Below are 18,232 nucleotides of genomic sequence, written 5' to 3' on the forward strand. Positions count from 1 at the left end.
CAATAGAGACAGAAAGAGACTCTCCCTGGAGATTTAAAAGTACCCATGTTTCCTCATTTCTGGGAGTTGGTAATTTATAGCTGCTGGTCACATATTAAACAAGATCAGAGACGACTCCCTGACATCTTCTGAACATACTGAGGGAATTCAAATGATTACCAGCGTATCCTGCCAACAAATGACGACACAGGGACTATCTTGAGGGAGAGCGAGCACCAAACGAACACAGAACTCAGGCAGGGCTGAACACAAAGGGACACAATTAAATGGTTTTTGCGATTATTCATAGTGCCGCTTTTTATTTCAGCCTCTGAGCGTTTTTTTTTTTTTTTTTTTGCCGGGTTCTGCTGGATGAGACGTTTCTTTCAGTTGTAGGTGTTGAGTTTGGGGCCTGGCTATTCCCAGGCGCCCTGTGAGGATTGGGCTGCAATTGATTCCGTCTTTTACAAGCACACATGAAGGCATCTCTGAGCTAAAGGCTGCTGCTTTGCCCCTCACCTAATCAGAGCATTAGAGAGACTCAGTGCCAACGTTGGCTTGTTAAAGACGCCTCTGTCTCAGCTCGTCTCCCGCTGTGCTGTTTGACTTGTTTCGGGTTTGTCTGCATTACCTGAGGATGAAAAGAGACACATGAGAGCGATTGTTTACAGATTTAAAAAATTTATTTACTATAATGATGACATTTCCACTTCTTCTGGCATTGTGAGGGCTCTGTTTGTTTCTGTGTGTGAATGTACAGAGACGTGTGTTTGATGTAGAGTGGAGGATTCACACTGCAGTGATTGAGGGATATTACTGCCATCTATTGAGCCACCAGAGACTGAGCTCTTTGAAGGCATCCTCACACAAATGGGCAAATCAAGTGTTATTAATTAAGACATACAAATACAAAAGCTGTGACAATGCATTTAATTCAACCTAATTTTTAATAACACATATTAGTCTTTATTTACCTGTAATATGTCAGATTGCTGCAGCTGTGCCTCTAAACTCTCACAACAACATGCTGACATAAACAACAACCTGCTAATCACTATTATTGTGTAATGCAAGTTTACATGAATGCATCTCATGACATTAATCTTATTTTATTAATCCTACAAGATTTAGATAATTTAGATAAAGACATCTGATACCGAGCAAACTCCACTGTTTATCTTAAATAATGTTTCTATATTATTATAAATCCTGGATCCAGCAGTAGAGTCAGTATTATCTCTTGACATTAACTTTATTATTTTTCGTCAATTTCTATACCTCTATAGGAAAAAATGCCTTTACGTGATTAGAACAATACAGATGTGTGGATTTGCCTGTGGCCTTTGCTCTTATGTAGTTCACCTCTACCTAAAGTTGTGTTTGTGTGGATGCAGGATCCGCTGTGATTAGTTTCCCTCACTTTTATAAATGAAAAGGAAAAGTACACAATGTTATTTGGCAACCTCAAACGCACACACACCAATTAAAGACCTAAATAGAAAGCTATGCATGGAATATGAAATCACGGTTATAAGCCGTAAATTACAATTTCAAAGACAAACGCGATGCCGCCTCGACTGCAAGTATTGACAACTGCGAGTCAATCCTGGGCAAACGAGTGTGAAAACAAGCCAGGGACGATTTCTCTCACTCTCTCACACTCTCTCTCTCTCTGTGTCAGGACTTTCTACACTGACGATATTTGTTTGAACACGCATGAAAGACTTTCGCCGACCTTCCAGCCCATTTGATGTCTAAGTGTAATCTTAACCACCTTTTTTCCCCCCCTCAAAGAATAGCACTGAGCAAAATCAAAGCATCTGATTCAGTGCGTCTGTTGTAATTCGATAGGGCCAATTTAATGCTTTCGGATGGTGCGGCAGCGACTTCTAGCAAAGGTAAACACACTCAGACTGAATTAATTTTACACTTCTTAGGGTACTCCAAGCAGTACTCTACACAAAGTGTACTCTGCAGAGCCAGAAGTTACTCTGCTCAACTTGTATTTAAGCTTTTCACATGCCGTCTTCTGCATTTTGGTGTTTTTGATTGTCATGAAACCGTGGTTATTATTAGTTGTGTGCCACCGATGTGTCTGGTTTTGAAAAGAGAAACCTGCTTTAATCAAAGTCATTCTCACATAGCAATTAGATCTAATTAGTGCAATTATCATGATTCTAATTACATTGAAATCTACCCCCTAAATCTCATATCAATTATGGTATGTGCGACTTGTCCTGATCAGGATACAGACGGTGAGAGAGGAAGACAAAGGATAAGTGGGAGGACTGAGAGACGTCTTTATCCTCAGGAGGCTCAAGCGATGAAGGACTTTTTCCAAAGATTGACTCTAAAACACGCTCACGACCGTTTGGGGATAAATGTCACGTGACCCTTTTTTGTTGATTTCAAATCCGGATCTATTCTCTCACAGATGTTCAGATTAATTACATCCTGCTTGTTTCCGATTCAGACCCGTTTGTTAGATGAGTTGCAACATAAATAAAGGAAAGAAGAAGATATAAGAATATATATAGAATTCATTGTTTTGCTATTGTCTAAAATATAATCAGGCAAGGGGTAGTAATTATTCTAAACATACCTGTAGGTCTCTCCTATAATAAGATACCACCACCAAACACTCCCCCCTACACACACACACACACACACACACACACACACACACACAATAACAGACCTGCACAGTATGGTGCAGCATGGCACTGTAGGTACACCAACAACACACACACACACACACACACACACACACACACACACACACACACACACACACACACACACACACACAGCCTGTTCTTGTTGTGGAGTCAGAGGGAACACACTGACCTAATTTCCCCCAGTTAGCTCGCCTCGTTGGGGACCAGCGTTCCTCTCCACCCGTTCCCCCAACAGAGCCTATCAGAGCACTCACTCTAGGTTTGTGTGTGTGTGTGTCTGTCTCTCTATCTCTTTGTGTCTCCTCCATCTGTTAGTGACTGTATGTAGGCACATGTTGGGAGTAGCAGTGCGATTGTAGAGTAATGTTTAGAATGAATGCATGTAAGGATCATTCGCACGTTGATGTTATGCATCCGGCCTTCATCATTTACAAGCATTCATTCACTGAAGAATGAGTATCAACTGCAGAGAAAGAGAGAGAGAGACAGAGGGAGGGAGAGAGAAAGAGGAAGAGCGAGGGAGAGAGAGAGAGAGAGAGACTGAAACAGCTATTTTCAGGCTGTCAATCGCATACAAACTGCAGCTCCAAATCACAATGCAGTGCAAGGGTCAATCAATTCTGATGTAATGCTGGTAGGAGAGGTGGGTGGAGATGGCAGATACTGGTCACCCCTGGGTCCTCGGTGTGAACCAGGGCTCCTTCCTGTGCTGAGGGGGCAGAAATGTGTCTGCGTTCGTGCATGTGTGAAACAGAGGCCCCTGGCTACAGCAGCCCGAGTGCACATGTTAGGGGTTTTGTCTGGCCAGACGTGCCCTGGGTCACCCTGGATCTCTCTCTCTCTCTCACACACACACACACACACACACACACACACACACACACACACACACACACACACACACACACACACACACACACACACACACACACACACACACACACACACACACACACGATCTACGTCCGCTCCCTCACTTTATGGAAATCAGGACTGTCAGCTCCCCGACAGGCTATAGTTGCGATATGATTGGTTAATCTGCCATGATGTGAGTGTCAGTCAGAGCCCACTGCGGTCCCATTGGTGGTCTGGGTCAAATGAATGCATTTCCCACGGAAAGGTGTGAGAGAGAAAGAGAGAGGGGGAGAGAGAGAGAGAGAACAACTGTCAGGACTAACTGAGAGCATATGAGTGATTTGCTCGTATGAGAGATTGCATGTTTGTGTGGGTGTGTGTGAGAGAGAGAGAAAGAGGGAGAGAGAGAGCAGAGCTCGGCCAGAGGTGATGCTTCCATCATGCTCTCTGTCTTGCCTGTCTCTCTGCTTGTTTATCCACTGGATTACTCTGATTTTGATGAAACTAGCTGGACGGGTTGGCTGTGACCCAGAGAGGAATGCATGAATAGACCTGATGGTGGCGCTATAACATGAAACCAGAACATCGTAGAATCAAAGGTTCAGTGGTCAAACATTGCCAATCTAAAAATGAAGCCAAACACTAACAAACAATGAATCAAGACATTTAAATGGGATGATGGTGGCAGATCCATACGGGCTGAGGCAGCACACACACACACACGAGTGCACTGTGACCTGTACAAATAAATATGAACTTCTCATTCGCTGTTCAAAGGCGCATCGCTGACGGGCGGCTCCAACAATAAACCGAGGAGGCATAGACGTCGATGTTATCAAAGTGTGATGCACAGTGTAATATTTGTGTGTATATATGGACGTAATTATCCACACCCACTTTAGCGTCTTACTGGTAATTGTGTTGACATTACAGATTAGAATATGCCTCTTTGTTATGTTTGTTTAGAGGCTGTTATAGATATGAGTGACACTTAACGTAAATACACAGCCGGCTCACAACATTTTTGTATTTTTCCCACCCTTGCCTGCACCCCGCCACCATTTTTCCTCTTATATTAAAGTCAAAATGCTCAGCAAGTAGAGCACCACAATGGAAAGTCTGCATGAGCGTGATACCAGAGCCCCAGAATGCCAGATCAGCTCTTACTTTCCTTTTCCTTCGTTGTCCATCCCCGAGTTAATAGCTCTTTCTCACTCCTAATTATTTCCTCTCTCCCACTAATTCCGTCTTCATCTCCCTTCCTCTGCCTCTAATTTTTTCCCTCTTCCTCTCTCTCTCTCTCTGTCGCTTTCCCTCGCTCTCTCTCCGTGTGTCTCTATCTCTCTGGTGACGATGTCCTGCAGTTATGAGGCAAGGTCAGAGGAGTGAAATCCATTTAAATACTGATGCAACTCTCTGGAGGGCCGTACCCAGCCTCCATGGCGCCCCTCCCTGCACCGCTCGCCCAAATTGATGAGTGGATAGATCCCTTGTAGGACATTGTAGTGTTTGCTCTCTCCCCCATCTGCATTCATCAGACATTTGTATTACAAATCTACTGGCATTGTAGGGCAAAATTTGTTGGAGCGAAGCGCGGAACAACAACCTGTTCCTCATTGTGAAGTCGTGGCGTTAGCCCAGTGCCTGGGAAGTCTCCCTGTGTTTGTTGATCCCAGGTGCTTCTGCATTTGAAATGTTTCCACCCAGGTTTATAGCTCACCATGGGACCTGCCATTTCCATGTTTTAATCCCCTCTCGTGCTAAGTCAGGCACTCCATAAAAACGCCACATGTTGCACAGCAATGAAACAGCTACCTCATGTATGCATGATGAGGCCTAAACACGTCTTTGCGGGAGGGGCATGTTTGGCAATCGCACACGTCAAATCTGTGTTCCTGGATCCCACAGAAGCACATGTTAAGTAATATTCCCGCTGAGACTCAACTTTAATGCTTTGCAGTGAACCGTTTCCAGATCAATATTCCAAATTTGAGTGACTTTTTCCTCTTTTCCTTTCTCCCTGTCATATGGAAAGAAGCAGATGGATGTGATTGGCGGCTTCAAAGGTGTCGTATTTCACAGATTTCCATTTTCTGATTTCCATTTTCGGGGTCTGTTCTGAAACTTGCTTTAATGTCCTTAAAACACAATGTTTCACTTCTACCCTCCCGTGCCGCATCACCAGCGTGCACACTGGGTGAACATTTGCCATTTCAGGCCTAATTCTGAGGAAGTAAGTGAAAAAAAGAGGTCTTAATATGTATTCTTACTTTGCCAGAGCTCATAAAGCCCAGGCTGCTGAGGTAATTGTCCTTGGAGAAAATAAAATGTAGGGGAGTGAGTGAAATCGAAAAAAGTGAGCAGTAAGGTTGGGCATTTTGTCATTTATTTTGTTTGTTTTTAAATATAAATAAAGCTTTCTCAAGATGATATCAAAATGATTCAATTCAGAGAAAGCCCTACAGGCACATACTGCTGCTTGTTTTATGCACGCCAGTGAAGGTGGTTTGGAAAACGATACCCGTGATTATCATTTAATACATCTTGTGGGTTTCTTTGGATTTCCACTTTGCAGGGTTTCATCGCTTCCTGCTTTATATTTCTCCCACCTGCGTGAAAGCCTCCTAATGTACCAATAATTACATAAGCTTGTGAGCTTGGGCTTAAATGCTGAGTAGGCAGTTAAAGCTCAGTGTTTATGCAGTGAGAATGACCACAGCATCTGCACATGATGTAAACTTTGATTGGCATCCATATGTACAGCTTGCTCGTACAACGCCCAGATGTTCACGCACAACAAATATACACATTGTTCTGATTAAAATAGCTGCATGTTGCACATTTGTGAATGCAAATGGATACACACTTTGCACACACACAGTAACGCTACAGCCCGTGCAGTGAAGTGGAAGAATGCAAATACACAGATAGACAAAATCACTATGATATTTATATTTATGGGATTATGACGGCAGCTTTTATATCAATCTAAGCAACAACAGCAACCAAAAAATAAGGGAATGCATGGGGACTCCTCAGGTTTCTTTACTTTGTTTAAATATGTCATACAATACGTATCAGTAAAGATGAAATGTAAGCACAGATGTTTTATCTTGAGTGTAATCTCTTGACTCTTTATAATCACCAAATCACTCAGGGCCGCTAAGACAATCGAAAAAGATAAGGTGATGATTTGCTTTCTTTATTTCCAAACCTTTCGTAAATTGTAAACGTGTGTATTTTGGTGCATTCGTAAACAACGCCAATGGCCTGAATAAGAAAGTGTCCGAAAATAACTTCATCCTGACACTAAAGGGATAAGTCCAATATTTGTAAGTGTCCTCAGACTGGAGGGTTGAAGGCAGCGAGGCTGTGCAGGGAGATTCAGAGTGTTACCCTCACTTTCCACAGCCCTGGAGCTTCCTCGCCATAAATCTGCTATTTGAAATGGAACATCCCAGCATCCACCTTTCCCCCTCCCTCCACTCCGTCTCTTATTTCCCGTTCCATCTTAAAGGTTTAAGACTTGTCTCCACTTGATTCTCACTTTGCAGCTATTTTCAAGAGCACTGCTCCTATATTTGTCGTCACACGTACGACATACGTACGGCGCACAAATATGCCTGTGATTTACAGGCTTCCGTGCTCTCTGGCCAACATTTCAGAAGGATGATGAATCCTTTGGTGGCATGGGAATGAACAATGAATCTATCATAACTCAATTAATGAGGTAGCTCCTGGCCCAGATATCATAGAATCATATAAAATACAATAATATTCCTTCGCTATGTGCCAATGCGTGCCAGTGGACGTGGTTGCTTGCTCCGCCACATCCTATCAGTCCTCCACGCCTCCACCTCCTGCTTTTTCCTCCCTTTTTGTTTTGTACTTTTGTAATTGGAGGTGCCATAATGAAATCAATTCAGTGGTGATAACAGATTTCATATCATGTTACCAGTTTTCTTTGGAAGAGGCTGCCACGGGAAGACGTCTAAAAATATTCCTCTTTCATGCATCATCAATATCTTCATTACATGAAAGATGGGCGTCAGGTTGTGTTTGCTGTTTTCATTTAATGCCACATGACAGGCTAGCATCCTGCCTGTGTGTGTGACACATTGCCTCCACTATGTAGCAGAGCGGAGGAGAGCAGTTTACACCACAAAGCAAGTCATGATAAAGCACAGGGAGAGAGGAGCTGGATTTGTCAGAAACTACATTTCATCCATGTGTTCTCTGTGCAGGCTTATCCTCTGTAGGGTCGGGCGAACTGGAGTGAATCCCAGCATTCAGTGTGTGAGAGGCAGAGTATCATAGAGCACACATTCATAATAATTGGTAATCCTCAGATAACACCTTCTTCTTGATTGGACCAAAAAACCAACAGCTGAATAAATGCTTGATTGCAGATAGTGATCAAATTGAAACTACAGAGCTGTGTTGTCTGTATAGTTTGTGAATGAATCTCTTCTTTATGATGAAGTCACATAATTGACCACTTCAGAGATTGACTGAAAATGAGCCCTGTGGTTTTAAACCCAACAGTGTTACGATTCATATTCCTGGAACAATCTCAGCAGAGGGAGAGAACTCAGCGGTGGGTGGATTTTGATTTAAGTCCAGAGCCTAATTATTTGAAGAGGGGGTTAAAAAAGCAATACAATTGATTGTGATTCTTCCCCTCCTTTTGTCTTTAGGCACTGTATGCAAACCATTTTCCCTAGATACACACTACAAAGTGAATTCTAACTGTGCTCTGGGACACAGTGGCGAGACACAGGGATGTCCACAGGCAACGGCCTTAAGTCACTCTGATGCTCGCCACTGCTTTGCCGTATATAAGCCTGCTTTAGCCTCAGACTAATTACCATCAGCCTGATGTCGGGGTCATCTCTGTCTGCTTCTGTTGATGTGCGGTCTGTGATGAAGAATCCATGCACATTGCTTCTCTTCTCCTCTCCTCTCTCCTTTCCTCTCCTCTCCTCTCTTACTCCATCTGTGCCCTCTGTATGAAAGAGAATATTTGAGCAGGCCTGACAAAGGGCGGCACAGAGGTGCTGAGGGAAGCTGAGTAGTGCTGGAAGGGGTTTCTGTCTGTTTGTGTGTGAGGAGGAGAGAGTGAATACATCTCTGAACATGTGCAAATTTGTGAATACCGTATCTTCCTGCCTATAGTGTTTACTACATGAATGATTCTACCATTCTGAGGTGATGATGATAAGGATGCACCTAGTGTTGTCACTCTGTCATTGCCACTCATGTGTAGCAAAGCATTGTTGATCTTTGGTTCTGGGACATTTGAGGCTGTAACTTCCACACCTTTTCTGTTTCTCCTCTGTTATCTAAAAACAGATCAGCGCTGAGCGGACCCAGTCGCCGCCCCTCACGCCTGTCCGACCGAGCTCGCTTGGCCCTCCGCATGCTGCCGTCCGAGCTGGGCCTGCCGTTGCCACGGCAACAACAACAGCGTAGTAGCTGGCACAGCTCTGTTCAGCAGCTCGGCCTCATTATGCTGCTGCTGGCTTTGATGTGGTTTGTGAGGCTCTACCTGCATTACTGCAGCCAGTGGCTTTACCTCCAGGCCATGGCAGTTCCTGTCAACAAGTGAGTTTGCTTCCTTTGATATCGCGCTGCACACACACATACACACACACACACGCACACACACACAGGGGTACACATAAGAGCGGAACAGCATAGACACAGCACGTTGCACAAAACACATTCCATAAAAATTGCTGACATAAATGCCTTTACATGGGGATCAGATACAAATATGGATACATACTGCACACATGCAAATTGCAGTTGTGCACATGCATGTACACACACACACACACATACAAGCACACACATGCACACACAAACGCACACCCTGCAAACTACAGCTGTAGCTAAATGGCATGTGGGGTAGATACAGAGCAGGGGTTTGCAGTCTGTTTGTGTGTGTGTGTAGGTTGTGATTCAAAAACACACGCATCCACACACACTGCGTAATATGCACACCCAACTCCTCTGTTTGGAATCCCCCTATTAACATTTTAACAAGGCCCTCTCAATATTAACAAACCATTGCTGGGGGAGTTTGTTGATTTCATCACACACACACACACACACACACTCACCGCCCCAAAAGGCTACATTATTTGGAAGGAATTTATTGTTATTATTTGGTACGGAGCATTGATAATAAACAGCAATAAGACAGCACAGAACTGTTAAATCACATCTCAGTGGCATATGGTGCTGATTTAGCTCATCACAATAAACCGGCCTGGCCTCCAACATGCGTACGTTCAGATTTTTTACTGCAACGTCACGGGGGGCGCAAAATGCCGCTAAATGGTGGGACGGGATAGAATAAGAGAGAGGGGAAAATATGTGGCCGAGTGAAAAACGATGGACTGAGGGGGGGAGGGGGAAAAAATTGAAACTGTGAGAACAGAGGGGGTCAACGTCTGATGACAACTTCCACATGTCCAAATCTGCTGTTCTCTCCCTCCGAGCGTTTCTCACTCCGGAGCTCATGGTGTCGAGAGAGAGAGGGAGAGAGAGGGAAAGAGAGAGAGAGAGACTTGTGTGGTGACAGGCCTCCACATTTGACCACTTACATGTTATTCTTTCTTTCCAGTGTTGGCCGAGAATGCAAAATGTAGCAAATTGCATGAAACTCCTTTTATCTCTTTTCGGTCATCCTTTGAGATATTTGTGGACGTTGGGCAGCGTGAGCTTGCGCGTTAGGGGGATTTGCTCCAGACACGACACCAATGGACCTCCACCGTCAGAGTAATGGACGGAATCCGAGGGAGGCTCGATTCTTGGAGCAAATCGGAAAGGAATTAATGAGCAAAGACTGGACCTCTCCTCTCCTGCCACTCCTACCCTCCTCCTGACTGAGGGGAAGATTAAGAAACTCATGAGGCTTGCTGTAAAGTTCCAACGGGAGAGTTTCAGCAGGTTTGTGGTGTTAAAAAAAAAAAAATAATAATAAAAAGGACAGGTGGTAAAGTAAGAGGACCAATGTTGATGGTGATCATCATTAAAGGAACTAAATGTCATTGAATAAGCAACAAAATGTTTGTTTGAATTACCGGAGCTGGTTGCCCTTGAGCTACGATGCACGTCTCGCGTTCTTCCCTTCCACAACTCTCACACACACTCACATACTCACACACACGTAGCCTACAGACACACAAATAAATTACACACATAACCATGTCTGCACGCAATTCAGTCCACACACACACACACACGCACGTGCACACTCTCACCGTGCACGCCGCCCGCCTCTGCTTTCCTCTCCCACCAGATTCCAGTTCCACGCACACACCGTGGATCTGGTGTACCAGAGTTCGCTGCTCCACACCCGGGAGGAGCTGGCGATGGTGGTGGTGGGTCCCCTGACCTTGAACGGCGTAACGCTCCTGCTGGTTCTGATCAGATGGGGCTGTCAACAGATATTTGGCTCACTCCCTTCCTTCACGTCAAAGTTTATCATGGCTCAGGGAGTGTGGACAGTCCTCGACCCCCTGGCGGTCTTTGTGGTGGACGCCGTCCTCGGGGTAAGTCACTTAAAAATAACTTGGACACTTGTGCACTTTAAATAGGAGTTCACTTTATCTTGGCAAAGTGACTTTAGATTGCAATAAAAAAAAAATGAGGGAGGGGAGAGGGTGAGACACACAAGGTTAGCTGGGTGTCATCTTTGGCAGTGGGATGGATTTTGGCAGTTAGAGCAGATAAAAGGATTTGGAATGTTCGGATCACTTGTGAATGTAGCTTTATGTAATGTAACGTTGAAATAACTTCGAATTCTGACCACATAACTCCTCTTTTAGGGTTTTTCCTATACACTTTATCTGATACAACCAGTGCCTTTACCTCCATCTCCTCAGCGTCTCACCTACAGCCCCGATTCGCCCGTGGGTGACGCCGCCAAGCTTTACTGGCACTTCTACCGGGCTGACCAGTCGGGAGCAGCAGGGGTGCTCATCACGCTCTTCCTGTATGCGGTCCTCTTCCTCCTCTCCGTCACCATCCTCTTCATTTACCTGCTCAGGTGAGAAACACAAGACGCTCATCCCAAACTGTTATCACATAAAATTGATAAAACATAAAACATAAAAAGCATTGATCTACTACTTATCTCCCTTGCTGCAACACCAGTCTGCACACTGAGCGAAAAACTGATTATTTCAAAGCGATAGTTTGGAATCCTTACCCGCATACTCGCCTTTGTTTGCGTCCCACCGGTGTAATCGATTCTCCAGGTTTGACCTCAGTTTGAACTCCTCTGTGTCATGCCAACGTGTGTAGTTGCCGCTCCGAAATGAACGCAGGTAGATTCATTTCCACAAACACGACTCCAAACTTGAGTCAAAAATGTTGTGAGGGATGTAACACCACCGTGTGTTTGCAATGTCGGCGGATCTTCACAGCCCCCTTGGTTCCCTAAATGGCCTTTCTTTTGGCTGAACTGCGCTCCGGTGCCACATTCATCTGCCTCAGGTGAAAGCAGCGCCTTCGGTTTGTTTACTTCATGCACCAGGTAGGCGAAGGAAGAGGGCACCGGAGCGCAGTTCAGCCAAAACACAAGCAGACTCCTGTTTGAAATCCCACAATTTGTATTGAAGGTTTAATTAAAGTGTAAAGTAGTGTTTCTGTGATATTAGAAAATTAGTAAATATGTAAGAAATTGCACAGATTACATAGAATACATGTGTGTACATTTCCAAATAGTTTGATATATTTTGTGCACAGTTGCATTTGGGTTTAGATCCAACGATGTTCTGTCTAATACTTGGGAACAAACTCTCAGTTCTGGTTTCTAGAAGTGGGCCCATTTCCTTTTTATGTATGTGTGTGTGTGTGTGTGTATGTCATTGCTCTCTTGCTCCTGACTTTGAACGCTCTTTCTCTGACCTTCCTGGTGGCTGAAAAGCGTCACAACACAGTTGACGTGCAGAAACCGAGCTCACACTGCAAACGCTGGGAATCGTTTGGGTATTTTTGGGTTGAGACGGCCTGTAGGGACAATCTGCCAATGAGGAGGAAGACCACTGAAACACTCACCGGCCGGCCCTCACTGGCCTCGCCGTCTCATGCACAGAATACTAAACCTTCCACTCTCACAGTCTTCCCATCCCAGCTAATGGTTCTTTTCCCTCTCTGTCCACATGGAAGTGCAAAGAAAATCTGCGAAAGGAAACAAATGTTGACATAATCCATTTTGATTTTATAGTCACATAGCATTACTCATGCACTTGCGCATCTGCCTCACACATAAAGATTCCACACAGAGTTATCGTACACATAGCAGCTTTGAACATGTCATATTCTGCAATTGGCTGAAATATATGAAGTCTTTCAAATTCCAACTTAAGATGCATTTTGATGCCGTGAACATGCAGCCGCTTTACATTATCCGATTAGGCTGAATGTTTTGCATGGTTGGTATCACTGCAGGTTTCATACATACTGAAATGGCCTGCCTATACATGGTGCTGAACACACACGCTTCATTCATCTTAATGCAGTGTGTGTTCCATACATGTCTCGCAGATTGAGGTCAGCCATGCTGAAGCGCTCGCTTGCGACGTCTAAATTGTGTTTTCGCCCCTTAGATGGTTTTAGCAAATTCCTACCGTGGGCATTGATGTCCTGCAAAGACCTGCGAGTAGCCTTCAGGAATCAGACAGGATCATTAAATGGGAACTCTTTGTGGACACGTATTGACGTTAAGTGTAAAACTGTCCACGTTTCCACCTTAAGAAATCATTGCTGCGCCTTTGCATAACAGAAGGAGACGTTTCTGCAGCGGGGAGGTAAAGAAGTAGCAGCGGAGTGGCTAATAAATTACCCAACGCTGTAACTCAGTATTCATCCAAGGTGTGTGCCCCACCCTCACATAAGACCAAATTCCATTAACGGCTCAAAATGTAAGAAACCCTTATTGAATTAATCAGTTTGAGATTGGCGGCCAAGGAGAGGGTGCCATCTAATTTCAGTAAGCGGGACGCTTATCGGGCTCTGGTTAAATGGACAATATTAAAACAGCAGCCGGGAATAATGACTTCTGCCACTCACCCGCCACACGGGTTTGTATTGAATGTAGGCCACGAGGCTGAAGCAAGGCTGATAATTTTATGGGTTACAGTTTCCTATTGGCTGCAACCAAGGGGCTCTGACACAATGCATGACCCATTTCTTAAAAAAAAAAAAAAGAAATGCCTCCGGCTATATGTATAGATAGAATGGACTGTTATCCTTTTTTAATTACATGTTAGGAAGCCTTTATTCACTTGATGTAAAAAAAAAATACATATCGGTGGTGTGTGTTTCACCTCAACCCTGGATTTTAGTGTCGTTACATTCAGGGAGGCAGTAGTCGAGTGGGTAGAGCTTCCGCTTAAGAACCGGAGGGTTGTCGGTTCGAGTCCCTGCCGAGGTGCCCCTGAGTAAGGCTCCGAACCCTCAAGTGCTCCCCCCTCTGCGAAGGGTGGTAATAAATGTAATGTAAGTCGCTTTGGATAAAAGCGTCTGCCAAATGATCGTAATGTAATGTAATGTAATTCAACTGATTACGAGGTCAAAACCAAGCATGAGTGTGACTGTATGGTCTGTTTGAAGAGGCATTCAGGGACTTCATCCATTAGCACTCTTATCTTTAAGTTAATAAAAGACAGGACAGCAGGATATGAATTTATATTTCTATTGATTTAATTCAAATGAATGGAAAGTAATGTTTTCCTTGAAGTGGTATTTGTCTTTGATAATAGATGACGATATGAAATCCTTGAAATGACTCAGCATCTTTATTACATTGGCATTATGATGAATGTAATGAAGATGCTATATGATCCATTTACAATACAGATCTTCATCACCAATGCAGTTTTTCTCCCCATATTCATATTTTTTTAAAGTGGTGTATTAGTTATCTGATACTTAAACCAAATGAGGGTTTATTTCCTGAGGCGGAGGTAAACAAAAGGCTGCACATGGACTCACATGAGACTCACATGATCTTATATAAGGTGTGGAAAATGGATCGCAGTACTTGGGCGTGTGCTACTAACTATGCTGTACATATCTGATACACTTCCACCTAAGAATGTGGCTCAGATCCCATTAGTTTGCCAAAAACCCAACACAAAGCCAAAAAAACTGTGCCCATGTTTTCATAGGTACTCTGTTTAAATGCTTTCAAGTGTTTATGTTGATCCCTATGCTGAGGAACAGCTGAAGGAAACCACTCAGGTCAAACCCTACATACACACTCCCATCTGAGACACATACCATGCAAAATGAAGGAGGTTGTTTTGAAAGCACAGAAATGCAAAGATGGCAAACTCCTGGGAGAGCGAGTGTATAAATGAATGAAAAGAACAATTCAAGTATATGATGAAAATAAATGCATGCGATTTCCATGTCTGAGGTCAGAATTCTACAAAGATCTCTCTCCCAGGAGCCATGGGGAATGATGCCGGGTTCAAAGCTCTGTATAAATGTATAAGCTGTAAAGCTTTGTATAAAATCACAGCCTCCTTGATGTTGCTTTTACTTGAGAGTTGATTAGCCTTTGAGAGACTACAATCTGTTTAGAAGGGCACAAGGTCTGCTGGTTTTGAGAGCCAGCCAAGGCATCTCTTCACAGACATGCTGTGTTTGTGGGGGTTGTTTGCATGCACCCTTGAGCTTTGGTGATGCACGCTCATGTAGAGGTACGGATCAATACTCCCGCTACTGCGCCGTGGTGACTCAAACCGGTCCCTCCAGACTCCTCCTCAACCGGAGGGTCCGATTGGAGCTGCCATCTTTGAAGCTCGGCATTAACGCCGAAGAATATCCCAGGATCTGACACCCACACAGCAACAAATGCACAAGCGTTCAGTCACACAGCCTTGTGTTAACAAAGTGCATCCCACTCACAGCCCCAATTTGTTTGAATTTCTCAAGCTCTTTGATGAAACCATCGCACCAAGACAGAGAAATATGCTTCTTGGAGTGGAGTCGTTTCATTTGTTCTGCCAGTGCATGTGGATGGTAGTGATTTGACCTCAGATTGTGAATACCAGACGCTCTCCAGTTCCACAACCCCCCCCAATGGTCAAAGAACCTGTTCCATGAAAGCCAACATGACAGTCATAACCAGGACATGATGTTCTTTGGCACAGAGGCGGACACGGAGCTGCAGTTTATTCTCCTGCTATACAGTTATAAACTCTGACACGAGGCAAAGATGCATGTTTTTCCCTCGCTTTGACAAATGACCCGGCGTGACCTTCCAGGGGTAGAGATGGTGATTCAGTATGGCGTCACTCCTGCTTCCACTTCCTCCCCCTGCCTCACATCTTCTTACCCTGTACCCCTCCCGACCCCCTCTAGATTCCACAACGGCGGCCGCATGCTGGATGTCTTTCAGCGACTCGCGGCCAAGGAGGGGACCTTCTTCCTGCCTCAAGACTTGGAGCTGTCCAACCAAGAGCTGAACTACATCGTCAAGAAGGCCGAGCAGTGGAGAGGCTTCAACGGGGAGAGACGCAAGGTAAGCCCGACATCACCCGGGATTCTCTCTTCCTGTCTCTCCCGACAGCGCTCTTCTCAAAGCCGTGGTGATTAATTGTACTAATGGCTGTTTTCTTAACGAGAGAATGAGTCAAAAGGCCGTTGATACTAATCAGTGAGATTGCTCCGTCTGAAGGGAGAAATTAAAGTTAGTTGTCAGCAACCCTGGAGATTTGTGCCTGAATACAAAGCTGAAGGAAAGCCTGGCTAGGTGGGATGTGTGTGTGATACAGAGAGGAAGTCCAATGGCAGCCATATTGATATCACACTGCCCGTTGTACCAAGTTCCTTTTGGTCACTTGAATGAATATATTAGGTCAGAGAAAATATATAAAATAGGCTCATTTTATATCATTAAATTTTCTTTACTTACATTTCAGAAAACTGAGAATTCATCTCAGAGGTCTTTAGCTTCATTCTAATTAGTACAAGATAATTACCAAAACAGAAACTCGGCTAGCGGGCTGCCTGATTAGTCTGTGGGAGCCAATTTCCAAAGATATTTCATTAAAGAAGGACCGCTCAATCAACACACACGCTCACACACACGTGCTCATTCCGGCCATTCCCGTAATGCGAACTAAGCGCGGACAACTTTGCAGCGAGGGAGCGCCGGATTCCACTTTGCATAAATGAACGTCTCCGTGAAATTGCTATCATTGGGGGGGGGGGAGAGAGAGAGGCTGTCGCGTGTTTGACAGCCCACTCTAGGTCGATGGTGATGACACAGAGGAGCGGCGTGTATTAGCACAGAGCCTACACCCAACGTAAAAATCTTCGCTACCGTGATTGAAAATGTGACTTGTTGAGATAAGGGGAAATGGAACACGGCAATCAAACTGCAGCCCCCTTTAATTTATTCTGTAGGATTTGTTAGTGGCACACATCTCTCTTTGTTTTCCATGTTAATTAACTCCCCTGCTCTTTGCTTGTAGAATGGCTATATGGGGAAATAACCAAACCCTGAATCAACAGGAACCTCCTCTATTTATAGTGGAATAGTTACACGGGCTGTCATGGAAATGTGCACTCTGTCCTCTAACAGGGCAATAAAAATGTTTCATACTGATTAAGATAATTAATAATAATGATATTACAATCCTTTGATCATAATCCGTAGAATATGAATTTAATGAGTAAAACCCTAATTTCACAGATTCATAGTTGGATTCCTGCTCTCCACACTGCGGACAGAGGCCGCTCAAACTATTCCAACACTAGAATAGCACTCAGTAGACTGCATACCACCACCAAAGCCAAATAAACCCAGAAAAGAAATGTTTTAATATTAATCTTATAAAAAATAATACTGGCCTAAAGAGAATGATTACGATGAATAAGACATAAGAAACAACTGTATTAAGCTTTAATCTGGATTCAGACCAAATCGCCCCTCTTCTGCTGTTATAATGGGATAAATATGCTTGATTTCTCCTTGAACTTTCTGTATTACTTTTGAAGAAATAGACAAAATCACGACACCTGGGGTGAGAATGAATGAAAGAAAATATGTTGCCTCCATCTGAATGTTCAGGAAGTAATTGATTTATAATGTTTTGATCCTGCAGGGCCAGTAAATCAACAGAGGTGAGAGAAAACAGGGAGGAGAATATACAGCATTACACTCTTTACTGTAGCTGTAGTGTTCTATCTTCTCAGAGTGTATCCCACTGTCCAATGAGACAAGGTTCACCCAGGACAGGTCGCCAGTTCATCACAGTTTACATAAGAGACTCCGTTTTTATAAAATGATACAAATCACTAAAAGCAACAACGTTTGTATGCATCTACATTTGTCTCACTCTCACGCTTCAGAACATTTGTGGAGGTTAAAGTATGGTCCTAACTGCTTCCGACCTGCTATGTTAACCTTAATGAAGTGTCTGAGGGAGGGGATTGCAGTGCTGCTAATGGGAGGGTGATGGACCTGTTTAGAGGGAGAAAATTGGCTGGAAATGTTTAGGGACTTTGAAAGAAATTACACCCCCAAAGTTTGTGATTAAGAAAATGCTCCATTTAGCTGCTGATGGCCTCTTGCTGCGGTGGCACAGCTAAATCATCCTTCCATTACTGCATATCTCCCTCCACAGCAACAATTACGCCATACTTCATATTGTCCCTAATTTGGCATTATTAAAGCGACATAATGCAAA

The 18,232-nt window shown here is 44.0% G+C and overlaps 1 protein-coding gene across 1 annotated transcript in view; it reads left to right on the forward strand.

Moving 5' to 3' along the window:
* Positions 1-18,232, forward strand: part of ofcc1 (orofacial cleft 1 candidate 1) — a 69,772-nt gene that overhangs the window by 32,831 nt on the left and 18,709 nt on the right. The window contains exons 15-18 of the mRNA XM_076161062.1: positions 8,865-9,116; positions 10,822-11,074; positions 11,408-11,571; positions 15,900-16,059. Of these exons, the coding sequence (XP_076017177.1) occupies positions 8,865-9,116; positions 10,822-11,074; positions 11,408-11,571; positions 15,900-16,059 (829 nt within the window). The remainder of the gene's footprint in view (positions 1-8,864; positions 9,117-10,821; positions 11,075-11,407; positions 11,572-15,899; positions 16,060-18,232) is intronic.

Source organism: Genypterus blacodes, unplaced genomic scaffold (genome assembly GCF_046128005.1).
Source record: "Genypterus blacodes isolate CSIRO-AG114 ecotype Tasmania unplaced genomic scaffold, CSIRO-AGI_Gbla_v1 ptg000110l_1, whole genome shotgun sequence".
NCBI classification, from domain to species: Eukaryota; Metazoa; Chordata; class Actinopteri; order Ophidiiformes; family Ophidiidae; genus Genypterus; species Genypterus blacodes.